Below are 14,310 nucleotides of genomic sequence, written 5' to 3'. Positions count from 1 at the left end.
CAGCTGCTGTTCAGGTAGCGCCAGGCCAGGCAGTGCAGGCAGCTCTGCCTCCCTGCCAGACTGTGCCCCATGCCCCTGCCTACCTGCCTCTGCCTGCAGCAGAGCCTCTGACTTGGAGGGCAGGAATGGAGGGAGTGGGGGGAGCGACAAGATAGAAATTCACGGAGGATGCCCTTTTCCCATCTCTGCCTTCATATACTGCCTTATGCCTGACTTCGGACTACCTTAGCTAACTACTTCGTCCTCTTGGTGGTCAGTGGGCACATCTACACATGCACTTCAGTTCTCAGTAGCCTATTTTACTGTGCATTAGAGCATCCCAGCATAAACCATGCTCAGACACCACTGCACAGTAAAAGTAGGCTACTGCAAATTAAGCATCACTAAAAAAGCATGCGCTTTTGTTACTGCACATTAGGGGAGCCTAATGCTCATTTAGTTAGTACCTTACCTCAGAGTTACCAAATTTAATGCTCAATAGCAAAAGTGCATTAATGAGCACGTAGACACGCCCAGTGTGTACAAAACCCAAGCTCCTCCTGGGCTGTTGCAAGGATCCGCCCAGCATCCTGGCTTTTTAACCCCTCTTTTCAAAACAGGGAACTAGATTATGGGAGATAAGAGAAGCTCATAACTGAATGCAAGATGTCTCAGGAACAAAAAACTTCACCAAAGTGTAGTTATGACACTCTGACACGAACCAGGAGATATGCCCAGGTGTGCCCTTTCCTGTCCTGGCCAGTTATGACCTTTCTTCCAGGTTCGGCAGGGAATTCCAGGATTAACGGTAGCAAGACCATCAAGATTTACATGAAAGCTGTTTGAAGGGGATAAATTAGAAGTAGGGATTTTAGATTGAAAATGTTCAGAATTCATTATTTTGCTAGATGAAAATAATTGAATCAGAATTATGCAGTTATGTGAATAATAACCAACTCAACTCAGTTGATGTGTCTCTTTTTTTTTTCAATTTAAAATATGTCATGTTAATTCAATAGTGGACTTACATCCTTTTTGAATCTCTGGATCAGAATGAAATTGCAATCCTTGGAATTCTTTTAAATTGCAAAATACCGTTTGGAATAAAAATGTCATTGTGCTGAGCTGGTACGTTCTAGCTGATTCTTGGGAAGCTAAAACTAAAACTAAATGAGTTCTCTTCTGTAAGCACCAGATTTGACTCTTAGCACTATTCTTTGGGTTGTGTGAAACTTAAGTCATGCATATCCTAGAAAAGAATTGGATTAGAAGGTGGGTCTTGCAACGTGACATTTGCATGGTAGCCTCCTATTCTGAGGAACAGTTTTGATTTTTAGGTATATTTTATGTTAGTGGTTTGCATGTCCTTTTCATTCATTCTTTCTCTTCCCTTTGTCAATCAGTTATTTTTTTTACCATAGGCTACAAAAACACTACAAGCGTTTAATTCAAGCAAGTCAATGTTTTTTCACTCCCCAAAGTACAGGAGTGCAGTCTGTGTCCAGCGTAATTGCATCTATGGGTGTATACATGCTGCATACTTGTCCCTTTTATAAGACAACTCTGGCACCTGTAATAGCCTTTCAAACAAAAATTGGAGACATGACACATGCGTCTGCAGACTAAATACAGTAATTAATTTGAGAAACAGCATATCATTGCTAGTCTGTCAGTGCTTCAGTCAGTGATTTCCTGTTCCCAGTGGACGGGTATTTTGCTCACTTGCTTTAGAAGGCTGAATTTTTAGCACATGACACTGCTTTCACTGTAATCCAAGCTCAGAGACTAAGACAGAAAGTTCAGCTATATTTAGCTCAGTTCTCTAGGCTCTTTCTTCCTCGCTACATCAGAACTGGTTTTGCTTTTCTTCTTTTTAAAGAGTTTAAACCAGATACCTTACAACTAGCTAAACCCCCAGTCCTGCCCTTGGGAACATGCTTAGCTTGAAGCTTTTGAGTGATCTACTGAAGTAATTGGAAATTAGTGGACTTTTCACACGCATTTAAGTTAGGCATGTGCCAAGTGTTTGCAGGGGTCTAAATTGGAGTCCTTTCTAGTAAATAGCTGTTCAAAGTTAAGGGGCTTTGGTGGTGTATATTAGATTATCATAAATTCTTTTCTTGTGACCTCTACTTGAAAACAGTGTGGCTTTGTATGTGTTCATATAGTGTCTAATTGAGACTTCCAAATGATATTTTGGTATAAATATATAAGAATGGAGCAGTTATAAAATGCTAAATATCAGTGACTCTATCCAATATCTAGTCATTAATGCTTATAAAGTGAGAAATGTTGCATTTATGTTGCATGTACATCAGTGTTGCATTGATACAGCCTACTGTCCCACTGCTGTCAGAGTGGAAGATGCCGATTCGGTTAATTGCTGTATTTTGCACAATGAGATGTGCAAGATGCATCTTAAACTAAAGCTATCTTTTTATTATTATTATTATTATTAATCCATTTGATGTTAATATTCTTAAATTTGTTGGGGATAGATGAGGCCAAGTTGGAAACAGCATAGTAAGTAAGTGGTGTAACCATTCTGGTTCAGTACCAGCATATTTGCCCTGTTGATATACCCTCCGGGCAGCAGCTAAGTTTGCTTTTGTATCTTTCTGCTTGAATGCTGAAGTATTTTTTTAAAATGCATAATGTTAGAAAGCAGTTGAAATGGGCAATATGTGCTTTAATCCAAATACACCGTTCAGGAGAAGCAGGATGAATGTGAACCCAGTCAGTGGGAAAATCAGTAATTTGTTACAGAGATGATTTCTGTGACCAACAAGAGAAGCCACATCAGGCTGTGAACTCTAAGGAGCTGTAGGAGGAAACCTCAAGTAGCAAGCATGGAAAAATGTATTTCCTTGATTAGGCTTTGTACAAACCTAGCCCAGGCAGCATAGGTCAGTACAATAATCTGTTGGTGATAGGAGGTAAAAACATCCTCTAGTGCAGCGGTCGTCACCCTCAGTAAATGCGAGCTGTTAGTTTTCATTCATTTTTTGACTATGGAAAAATAATCGAGCCATTTTTTATTGCAAATAACTCGGAGGCAGCAGTCGGTCAGAATACTTTTGACATTATGGATTCCTATTTGAAATCTCTTGTGTGAATCGTGTAGGTGTCTGCACACCTAATACACTAATATTGCACAGAACTCCATGGCACCCTTAAAAGAACTCGTCGCACCCTGGCATGCTGCAACATCCTGGTTGAGAATCATTGATTTAGTGACATAGCTTGAGATAAATTGAGTGAATTGAAAGGTGTTGTAAATGCTGGAGAGAGAGAGAGATCATATAAAGGTACCTACAGAAGTTGTAGAAGTGCAAACAGAAGGCAAATGAATGAAGTTTGACCTGGAAAAAAACCCTCTTCCGTCACGGAAGTCATCTCTGTCTTTCTGACACCCGGGCTTTTAATCTCAACCTTGTGTAACTTATCTCCCTTCTCATCCTCCTTGCTTCTCCAAATCCTTTTGCTCAGATGGTTGTGTAGCTTGCAGTGAGGCTTTGTTCTCATCTAATGCTTAAACCGCTTACAGGTTTGTTTGCTCTGTGCTTTGAGCCAAAAGACTTGGCTCTGTTAACTCAGACTTTGAGGGGACTCACGCTTTTACATTCAGAACTTCACGGTTAGTCCCACTTCTGGAGAAATATCTGGAAGCACTAAATCATTTCTCTCCATCTTAAAATTACTACCAGCATATATAGGACAATATTGACATTGTATTGGTGCCAGTGCAGATCTGGTTTAACAGGTCCCTGACTTGAGGGCCTCATAATCTACAAGGGGAAATAGCCTTCCTTTCCCTTTCACCAAAGTTTATCTCCCTACATCCTATCTTACTCACTCCAAGCCCTAAGAAATGCTGCCATTAAAATATGATTCTTCCCCTGCCACAATCAACTTACTCCCTCTTGCAAATTCTTACAATTCACATAACCCCATCTTTTTTTTCAAAGCTGGCCTGCTTACCCCTTTTTCTCTCTGCTTTGATTTTTCCTCTTCCTTCTACTGCCTGGTCTCCCCTTGCCTCTATTCAAGCCTTGTTTGCTGCCGCCTTCACGCGAGTCATTACAGGCCCGTTGATTAAGTCTGAAATTCTCCTCGCTATCATCTGTGCTTAAGCAATGATATATATCTATGGGAAAAAATTGGAGAGAGAAAAAGGATAGGGTAGCTGGTCTCTCAATAGCATTCAAAATTACACTTGAAGATAGAGTATTTTCGTTTGGTGCCAGGGATACAATGAGCTATGGAATAAAATGAAGCCTATTTGACTGCTCAAGAGAAATTTTGTGGCAGTAAGACTAAAGTCATTTAGGGAAAGCAGTGAGAGCCTCTCTTGAGCCATTTAATCAAAGTTTAGGAAAAGCACTGGAGACTGTATTGTGAAAGGTCAGTTCTGCATTGGCAGATAACATTTTTTGGATCTTTTCTATCTCTAATTTCAGAGCAAGAATAGCAAGATTTAGACTGGTTGCTAACAGAACCACCACTATGCAGTATAGCTGGAGCAAATTAGGCCAGAATATTTATGGATGTCCAAGAGCATGTTTGCTGAACGTGACAGGGACTGTTTGGTGCAGAAGTTTAGTCCTTTACATCTAAAATGTATCCATAAGTGTACAGTTAATATTCTGTAGCCCTAAAACAAAATTGTAGAAAGGTGGAAGATAGAGATGATGATTAAATAGGGAAAAGCTTGCTTCCAACCTCAAGATTGCGCGTGATTAATTAGTTTAGCATATACAGAGGAACTTTTGTTGCCTTTGTGGCACACTTTGAGAAGGGAGAGCTTTACTTTCTCATTTATTTGAGCAAGTTAAGATTTGACATAATGTTGGCACTGTATCAAAAACGTCTGATTTATAAAACACTTGGTTTGAAACTTGGCATAGTAGGTCTTGGTTTTGTGAAAAGGAAATTACCATTTTTATGCTGTTTTTTGCTTAAAATCTGTGTGAAATTATAATTAGATTTAGCACATTTGTATTATATTTGCTCTGTATGTTTAAAAGCCATTTTGGAGGGAAGAAGCATAAATGGTCCACTAGATCGGGGTGGCCAACTGACTGGGGAGGGGACAGGCAGCAGTGGTAGATAGGGCAGGGCACAGAAAACCCAAGCAGCGGATCAGGAACGAAGCATCGGGCAGGGAGAAGAAAGCAGAGCTGCTGATTGGGCTGGAGAAGAGGATTGAAGTGGCACTCAGGGAGGGCATGGGGCTAATTTGTGGCATGCCTGCGAAAAAGATTACCCCCACACACACACTGCTTTAATTACATGGAATTCTTATTTTTAAACACTATATAAAGTTCATGTTCATCTTAGCAATGAAAGGTGATTTACGGTGAGACATTTTTTCATATGCAGCTACAGGAGATAATGTCCTAGTAAACGATACTTCAGTTTCCTCTTCAAGTGTACAGCAGAGTTGAAACATTATTGTAGCCATGGTGGTCCAGGAAATATGTGAGAAACAAAGTGGGTTGGGGTGGGGTTTTTTGTCTGTTCTTTTTTTTCTGGTGATTATCTTTTACTGGACCAATAATATAGTTGGGAGAGATGTTAGACAAGCTTTTGGGCACAAGTGCCTTTCTTCAGGTCCGAGGAGGAAGCGAGACCTCAAGAAGGGCACTTGCACCCAAACGTTTGTCTAACATCTCTCCCCACTATACCACTAGTACGGGGAAAGAGATCACTGGAGAAACCTTGCTTCTATTCAGGAATGTCTTTCATTAAAAATAATCTACATTCAGCCTTCATTCCCCTTGGTAAAACCTGTCTTGTCTTGAGAACAGTAAATTGTAAATTCTTTTGAACTTTGATGTGCTTTTATATTTGCAGTTTTCCATAACATGAAATCATGACAGAGCTTATGAAAAATGGTGCTTTTTTTGTTGAAAGTTGTCTCGTTTCATGCAAACAAGAGTCAAGGCAAGGAAATACCAAGGGACTGATAAATACAAACTATATAAAGCTGTCATGTGGTGAAGTAACAATATTTTCTTACCGAGAGACAGCCTCAGCATGTAGTGCACTTGTTCACTCTCTGTTTTCCGTTCTAGAGTCGACAACTGGAGTCTGAAACTGGAACGACTGAAGAGCACAGCCTAAACAAGGAGGCCCGGAAGTGGGCCACCCGTGTAGCACGTGAGCACAAAAACATCATCCACAATCAACGGGTTAGTTGGCAAGAAAACATATTATATTTGTCTGTTTGCACTTTGGAGCCATGCCCTGCTGCCTAACAGGGGAGCCCCAAGGAGCTCCTCTCATCTGTGTTTCTCCTCCTGCTTTCTGCTTTTCCTGTGGCGTAGCTTACCCCCCGTCCCACCGTACTATTCCCTTCTGAGACAGCACAGTCCAGCTGCCTGATAGACTTGCTGCTATATGAGCATTTCTTTCCTAGACTATTTCAAATTCTCTTGCTTCTAATCTTGTTTGTCTACTGGTTAGCCATGGCACTCTTCTGCATCATAACTTCTATCCTCTTCCTTCTCTTCATTAGCTCCATTGGCCCATCCTTGTTACCACCCATGCCTCTCTAGCTCAGACTGTCACTAACTGCTCTTTTTTCCCACTTGCATCTGGATCGTCTCTCACTTCCCATAATCACAAATCCACGTTCCACATTAACACCCTCTTTGCTTTTGGTGACGTTTGCTCCAGTCCCTGCTTCTCCCTCCATCTCTGTCCTCCTCACCTCTGACACCTTGTTCCTGTCACTGCCTTCACCTCTCTTCTGCTACCATTTCTAATCTCTCACTTATCCCCCTGACTCTCCTCCCCACCTCATCTCATTCCCTTATCAGGATTGTCCTTGAAGGTTTATCGCATCTCAGCTACGATGTCTCTTCATATCGCGCTCTCTCCAGTTTCCAGATCTAACAGTCCCTCCACAGCTGCACTCTCTTCCTCTTCTCTTGAACTTCCCTTCTACATTCAGAGAACAGGAGCAATGTCAGGCTTCTCCTCTTGAGTTCCTGCCCCATCCAACACTTCTTTCCTTCCTCTTTCGAACAGGATTGAATCTGGTTCTTCCAGCTCTTCCCCATCTGCTTCATCTCTGATTTCAAGTCCTGCTCCCTCCCTTCTTTCCCCCCCACCAGCTATGATCTCCCACGTTAATGCTCAGTAACTTGAGCTTCCACGTTCACGACCCATCCAACCTCCTTAGCTACCTCCTTTTGGCCCTTATCTGTTCATTTACCCTGCAGCCCTAGTTCTACTTGCTCACTCACCCACCACAAAGGCCTTCTGTTCATTACGATTTCACCGAGCACGACTGTCTGTGGCTGGGCTTCCTTTCTCCCACCTTCTCATTGGTCTCAGCTCCTGATGCTGTTGCAGATACCCAGGTCCAAAATCCAATTGGCTTAAATCAGCAAGCCTTCACTAATGCACTATAAATTATCCCCCAGGACAGACTCCCTTTTCTTACTCCCCTGATATCTTACCTCATGACTCGGGTACTGAGCACATAGGCTTTGATGGACCAAGGTGCAAAGTTAATTCTAAATCCAGATCCTTCTCACCAACTCGACGCCTTCCTCACAGGAAGAAAGGCAGTCACTGAAGATTTCTAAGTTGTATGTAACACTTTAAACTCTATATAAAGAGTATTATCGAGGGCCTAAATATTAATAAATAAACATTCAAGTGATGATGTGTTTGACTGTACATCCATATAGTAGAGAGAAGCTCAATTCATTCTCCAAGGAGCGAGTCTTCAAGAACCAGTCTAACGCAGGCATGGCTCCTATTGACCACAGCAAAAGTATTGCAGAGCTGTCCAAACCTTTTAATGTTTTAAAGCACAATGTGGTGTTCTGTCATTTTACTTTTATTGCTGGATTAATGTTGAAAAATGTTGTGGAATTAGGTTTTAAAGAGGGTGTTATTGAAGAGAAGGTAGCTGGTTTCAGTTATAATACATTGTACCTTTTGTCACTCCCCATATGAACTAAAGCAGTTAGTTTTCCCAGGCATGGAGGCATCAGCCCTTAGGAAACTCCAGCTACTACCGAGTGCTATAGCAAAGTCTCTTCAGTCTTGTGGGATACCACAAGAACAGGATATCTGTCCTCTCCTCTCTACGTGGACTTCCCCTAAAATATCGAGTCAAATCCAAGGTCTTAGTTCCTCTCTCTAAAGGCATTTTTGTGCCTCAAGCCCAGCATAAGCTAATAGGTTGAGTGAGGTTCTGAAGTGAAGACTGTAGCTGACTTCTCTGCTGCTCTGGCACAATGGAAGTTTCACCTTAAGGATAAAGCCAGTCTGTGAGAGAGAGAGAGAGAGAGAGAGAGAGAGAGAGAGAGAGAGAGTTTCTTCCAGTGCTGGACTGGGATGGAGATAAACTCCTGCAGGAACAGAGCCCTATCACAAGCTTACATTCTTCCTTTTCCAACACAAGATGCACTCACTGATCAACCTCGCACAGGCTGCCCAATCCAAAAAATGCCAAGAGAAGATGCACTGCATTCACCATTCTCCCTAATTCTTCCCACAGGGAAGGGGTGAGAGAAGTAGTGAACCACAAAGACACATAGTCACATCACTTAGCATTACGGAGAATCACACTAATACTCTGGGAATGAGGATGATATAAGTCCCAATATGGACTGGGTTTCCAGGATCATGATAGTTGTTACAGCATGAAGGTTTTGCTAAAATGTTGAAGCATCCCATAGTGTTATTTTCTATAAGAGATTGCGCTTTTAAATGAGTGTTTGCTTCAGTCTGCAGTGTGTGCACTCTGTAGGGCACTACCACTCATCACTCTGGTACCTTAACTCCATGAATTGTCCCAAATATTAATCCAGCAGACAACGCACAAGAATGTACTAAATATGTGGCATCTTTCTCTTACTATTAGACGCTCGAGGAGTTGGAGTGCCATGGCCCTGTGGTGTCTGAACAAAGCCGAGCAGAACTGGAACAAAAAATAGAGGAAGCCAGAGAGAGTATCCGCAAAGCCGAGGTAAGAGGGAAATTATTCATCATGTTGTTTGGCTCCTTATGCAGTAGCATATTTATTACAGCCACTTCATTTTTCACGTAAAAATCTAAGCTTCTACCATCAAAGGATCAGGGGACTTTAAGATACGTCATTTCTCTTTGATTTCAGACCTCTCAAATCATTGCATCAATTTAGTGCAAGACTCAAGAGATTAAATGAGCAATGAAGAATGAAATAAAAACCTCCTGATGATCGAGTGATTAAATTTACTAGGTTTTTTTTGACAGTACACTGATCAAGGGTGTAAGAATTTCAGCATCTGTCTTCTCAAGTTAAAATGCTGGTAAAACAACCTGAGGCTGAAATAGTTTTCCCGTACCTAAAGAAATTTAATATTGGCAGATGTTAATCATAAATCCACATTCAGGGTTTGGGATCCTTGTAGCAGCTAACAAATGTTCACTTGCACTGTGCAGCAGCAAATTTGATTTATAGATAGGAAAATAGCTGAAGTAATCTTTCTGATATCTCTGCATTTTTGTATTCTCCAAAAATACATTTGAAGAGGTTGTAGAAGGTTAATGAGACCTGTCCTAGATTAAGGAAGAGCGGGAAAAAAAGGGAATAGTGTCTTGATTTTCAACTAAGCCACGTTATGGTGTTAAAAGTTAACCATTATGGGTAGGGACCTAACTAAATTGTGATTGTACAGATTTGGCAGAAATTGCCAAATCAGGTGATTTCTGTGAAATCTGTGGGTGCGGGGGGGAAATCTTACTAAAAATAAAATGCTGGCTCCCCAGTGGGAACCGGCAGTCCTCCTGGCTACGGGGGGGGAAGAGGGGAGAGGGGTTGTTGGTAAGATACCTGCCACTCCCGCTACCCCACCCCCTCGCCACTGATTGGCCACCCCTCTCTAACCGTGGTTAGGGGTGGGGTTTCATGACAGATAGCCCTCAACTAATCAGCAGTGAGGGGTGGGGCCACACAATGGACAGCCCTCCACCAATCAGTTGGTGGGGGGGGGGGGGAAGGGAACACTAGCCAATCAGAGGCATGAAGGGCCCCACCATGATAAGCCCTCAAAATGGCAGTCGGCTCCACGATCTGCCTGTGAAATCAGCCGGCTGCCTTGAGTTGGGTAGACGCCTAATTCTGGGCACCAATTTAAAAAGAACAACCCGTACTGGTAACAAAAGGAACTGATCTGCTTGGCTTTCAACTGCGTGGGCTGCATACTTATAGCTATAGAGCAAACATAATTATCTCAGGTACATGCCTTTCTCATATTGTTAGACCAGTGGTTCTCAACCTTTGTAGACTCCAGGCCCCTTGGAAAATGCCAGCTCTTAGTTTTCCCTTGTTTTTTGACTATGAAAAAGTAATAGAGCAATTTTTCCATCCCAAGAATGCAGCAAGCCCACAACACAGCCAGGCAGAATGTTTTAAATGCTGCGGACTCCTGTTTGAAATCTGTTTGTTTATTTTGTCAATCATGCTGGCACACCTAACAGTGCTAATATTGTGTGGCACCCCATGGCACCCTTGACGGGGTCTCAGGGTGCTGCAGCACCCCAGTTGAGAATCACTGTTAGATATTCAGAGTACCCAAGATGCTTAGGAATGGAGATCTGCAGTCTGAGAGAGAAAGAAGGAAAAAGTGCATTAACAGGATTGCCTGCCTTGTTAATGATGGCAAGTTTTATCATCTATTTTAAACACATTCATAATGTCATGCTCTACTCATAGAAATGTTTTAAATTGCTGTTATAACACTACTTCTTTCTTACAAGCCATGTTCCCAAACTCTTTTTTTCTGGATGCAGAGCTAAATAATGACTAAAGGGCACAGGAGAGAAAAATAAAAATTGAGTAAAGCAAAAGGGGAGAATTGTTTCTGGGTAAGATCAAAAGTGGCAGGGATAGTAGCAGGCAAAAATAATGCGAGAACAAGAAACTGCAGAAGAGAAGGGTCCTATACTAAAAATTGTTTGCAGGAACAAAGGAGGTTAGTACCAGTTGGAAGATGAGCAACAGCTTTGGGTTCAGTTGGAATCAAGGGTTTTAAAAATGAGATAATTGTTAACTGAATCCTTAAATGGTTATTTGAAGGTGGTGTTAATGGTTTTTTTAAAGTAGTTTGCATGGCAAAAAAGATAAGCAACCGAATGTGTATCTGTTGGACACTGGAAAGCTGAAACTGCAGCAGGTATAAAGAGGAGAGGTGCCGCAGTCAAGATAAGAAAAAATGAAAGCTGAATTTCAGCGGAAATGGCATTAGGGCAGCACCATACGTGAGTGGAATTCAAATAGCGGTAAACATTGAGATTTTCAAATCATGGGCATGTGGGAACCAGGAGTAGAGCTCAGGGTCAAGCTAATACAAAGGTTATCAACAGTGAAGATATGTGCAAGGTGTTGAGACAAGAGATGAAGTAGGTTTTGAAAAAATTGCCCAAGAGAAGGTCAGCTCCTTTGAGAGACTTGAGCTGAAAGAACTCAAGATGAAATCACAAGTTCGGTTGGCCAAGGCAGCCGAGAGATTGCATACAACTGAATGTAGGAGAACAACAAGGAAATTGCAGATTCTAGATGGACCTGGCTTAATATGAAGTAAATGCAGAATAATGTACCTGATTTGCCAGAGTCCAGAAAATATAGATTGCTGTTGTAACACCACCTCTTTCATACAAGCTGTATTCCCAAACACGTCTTGTGGATGTGGAGCTAAATAGTGAGTAACATTTCATAGATGTTTGGGTTGGAAAGGACCTCAGCAGATTGTCAAGTCCGACGCCCTGCCATGGGCAGGAAAGAGCTCTGGGGTCAGGTGACCCCAGCCAGGTGCATGTCCAGCCTCCTCTTAAAGACCCCCAAGATAGGGGAGAGCACCACTTCCTTTGGAAGCCTGTTCCAGATTCTGGCAACTCTTCCAGTAAAGAAGTTCGTCCTGATGTGCAGCCTGAATCTGCTCTCTGTCAGTCTGTGGCTGTTGTTCCTATTTACTCCAAGAAGTGTCCTGATAAACAGAGCATCTCCTACTACTCCTTGCTGCCCCCCGCACTCCCTCCACCGCCCAGTGAATTTGTAGCCGGACACAAGATCACCTCTCAGCCTTCTCTTGCAGAGGCTGAAGAGATTCAGGTCCCTCAATCTCTCCTCATAGGGCTTTGCCTGCAGGCCCCCAACTATATGAGCAGCCCTCTGAACCCTCTCGAGGCTGTCCACATCCCTCTTGAAGTGCAGTGCCCAAAACTGGATGCAGTACTCCAACTGCGGCCTGAGCAATGCCGCATAAGGGGAAGTATGAACTCCGTGGACTTGTTTGCCGTGCACCTGCTAATGCGTGATAAAGTGCTGTTAGCTGTAGTGATCATTTTGTCACATTGATGACTCATGTTCATCCTGGAGTCAACAGTGACTCTGAGATCCCTTTCCAGTGTCATGCTGCTGAGAAGGCCATCCCCCAGCCTGTAAGCGTGCTGGTGATTCCTTCTTCCTAGGTGCAGCACCTTGCATTTTTCCTTATTGAACTGCATCCTGTTCTGTTCTGCCCACCTTTCCAACCTGTCCAGATCCGCCTGGATTCATTCCCTACCCTCCAACATGTTAAATTTACCCTGTCATTAGGTATCATCTGCAAATTTGGACAGAGTGCCCTCCACGCCCTCCCCCAGGTCACTGATGAAGATGTTGAACAGCACCAGTCCAAGGACAAAGCCTTGTTCATAGATTTTATAGACATTAGGGCTGGAAGGGACCTTGGAAGATCGAGTCCTCCACTGCCCACATCTTTCCAGGTTGATACCGACCTGTCCACCACCACTTTCTGGGTGCAATTTGCCAGCCACCTGACCATGTCATCATCCATGTCCGTCGCTCAGTTTATCTGTGAGAACAGAATGAGATATTGTATTGAAGGCTTGCTTAAAATCCAAGTAGATGACATCTACCTGAATTTCTGCTTCTAAGGATCTACCCGCTGTGAATCCATGCTGGTTGCCCTTTAGCATTTCTTTCCCTGTTGGACTCCCACACATGTGATCCTTTATAATTTTTTCAAAGGTTTTCTTGAGGATAGAGGTGAGACTAACCGGTCTTTAGTTACCTGGATCCTCCTTCCTCCCCTCCTTAAAAATATAGATCATATTGGCCCTTTTCCAATCCTCTGGGACCTGACCTAGGCACCACAAATGCTCAAACAACCGTGGCAGTGGCTCTGCTGTGACACTGGCCAGTTCCTTCAGCACCCTTGGATGAAGATCATCCGGGCCTGCTGATTTAAACACATCCGCCCCTCCAAGTGTTTCTTCACTAAGTCGGTGCTAACAGTTGGTGGGCTTGTTTCCCTTTTATGTCAGTCTATGATCCAATTGGCAGATTTGTCCTGATCCGAGTTCAGGAATACTGAGGCAAAAAACTCATTGAAGAGCTCAGCTTTGTCCCCACTATCTGTCACTAATTGCCCTAGTTTGTCTTGTATTGGTCCTATGCTACCCTGTGCCTTCTTTCTGCTCCCTGTGTACCTGAAGGTTGGAGGAAAAATAAAAGTTGAAGAAAGCAAAAGAGGAGAATCATTTGCAGGCAAGATGAGAGAGGTATAGATGAGGCTAAAGTGCATAAATTGTTGTGCATTGTTGAGATGTGTTGCACTGTCTGATAGAAAACTAACACTAAATAGTATTTCTGCCATCTCCTCTGCTTCCTCTGCACAGACTGGCATTTTGTAGTTGAGAGGTTTCTCTACCTTCCCAGTGCTGAGACTGTATTCGGCTTTACAAAAGATGATGGTGTGCTAAGTGCTCGAGCCTAAGAACCCTTCAGTGGGTGGATCATTTTCTGACTCTCTCCCTTCTCTCTTGAAGAGAGCGTCCTACTGTATACTCCAAAGAAACCAGAGTGCTCTCATCAGGTTCTTAAATGATGCATACGTAAACTGTTCATGTGTTTTGTGACCTTACATGTGACTACAGAATTTATCTGTAGTCCAAAAAGAATTACCAGAATTCAGAAATTGAGCCTGGAAGGGTTTTTACTTTTTTGTTTCTTTTTAAGCCTGTCCAGTAGGACTCTCTCACCTTATCAGAAATCTTTTCATTTTAGGCTGGTGCCATTCATTTTAGGCTCGTAACCTAGGGTTAAGTGAAAACAGTCGCATCAAGCTGGCCATCCGTAGAAAAATCCCAAGCATCAGTGTACATATTCAGTGGAGACATGTTGTTTGCGACAGAACTGCGGTCCCCTTTAGCAGTGATTACCCAAACATTTGCAATCTTCTGCAACTAGGAAGTGAAACTAATTAGGAACAAACTGAGCGCCCCAAGGGATGACTAGGTCGAACGGTCATAAACTCCTGCAAG

General features: G+C 42.7%; 1 protein-coding gene across 2 annotated transcripts in view; it reads left to right on the top strand.

The window, feature by feature from the left end:
- The window catches only part of FCHSD2 (FCH and double SH3 domains 2), a 248,175-nt gene that overhangs the window by 201,571 nt on the left and 32,294 nt on the right, over nucleotides 1-14,310 (top strand). For both annotated transcript variants that reach the window (XM_019530524.1, XM_019530523.1), the window contains exons 11-12: nucleotides 6,057-6,173; nucleotides 8,867-8,971. In XM_019530524.1, the coding sequence (XP_019386069.1) occupies nucleotides 6,057-6,173; nucleotides 8,867-8,971 (222 nt within the window). The remainder of the gene's footprint in view (nucleotides 1-6,056; nucleotides 6,174-8,866; nucleotides 8,972-14,310) is intronic.

The sequence above is a fragment of the Crocodylus porosus genome, unplaced genomic scaffold, assembly GCF_001723895.1.
Source record: "Crocodylus porosus isolate Cpor-Errol unplaced genomic scaffold, CroPor_comp1, whole genome shotgun sequence".
Classification (NCBI taxonomy): domain Eukaryota; kingdom Metazoa; phylum Chordata; order Crocodylia; family Crocodylidae; genus Crocodylus; species Crocodylus porosus.
This window is presented reverse-complemented; position numbering and strand designations above follow the sequence as displayed.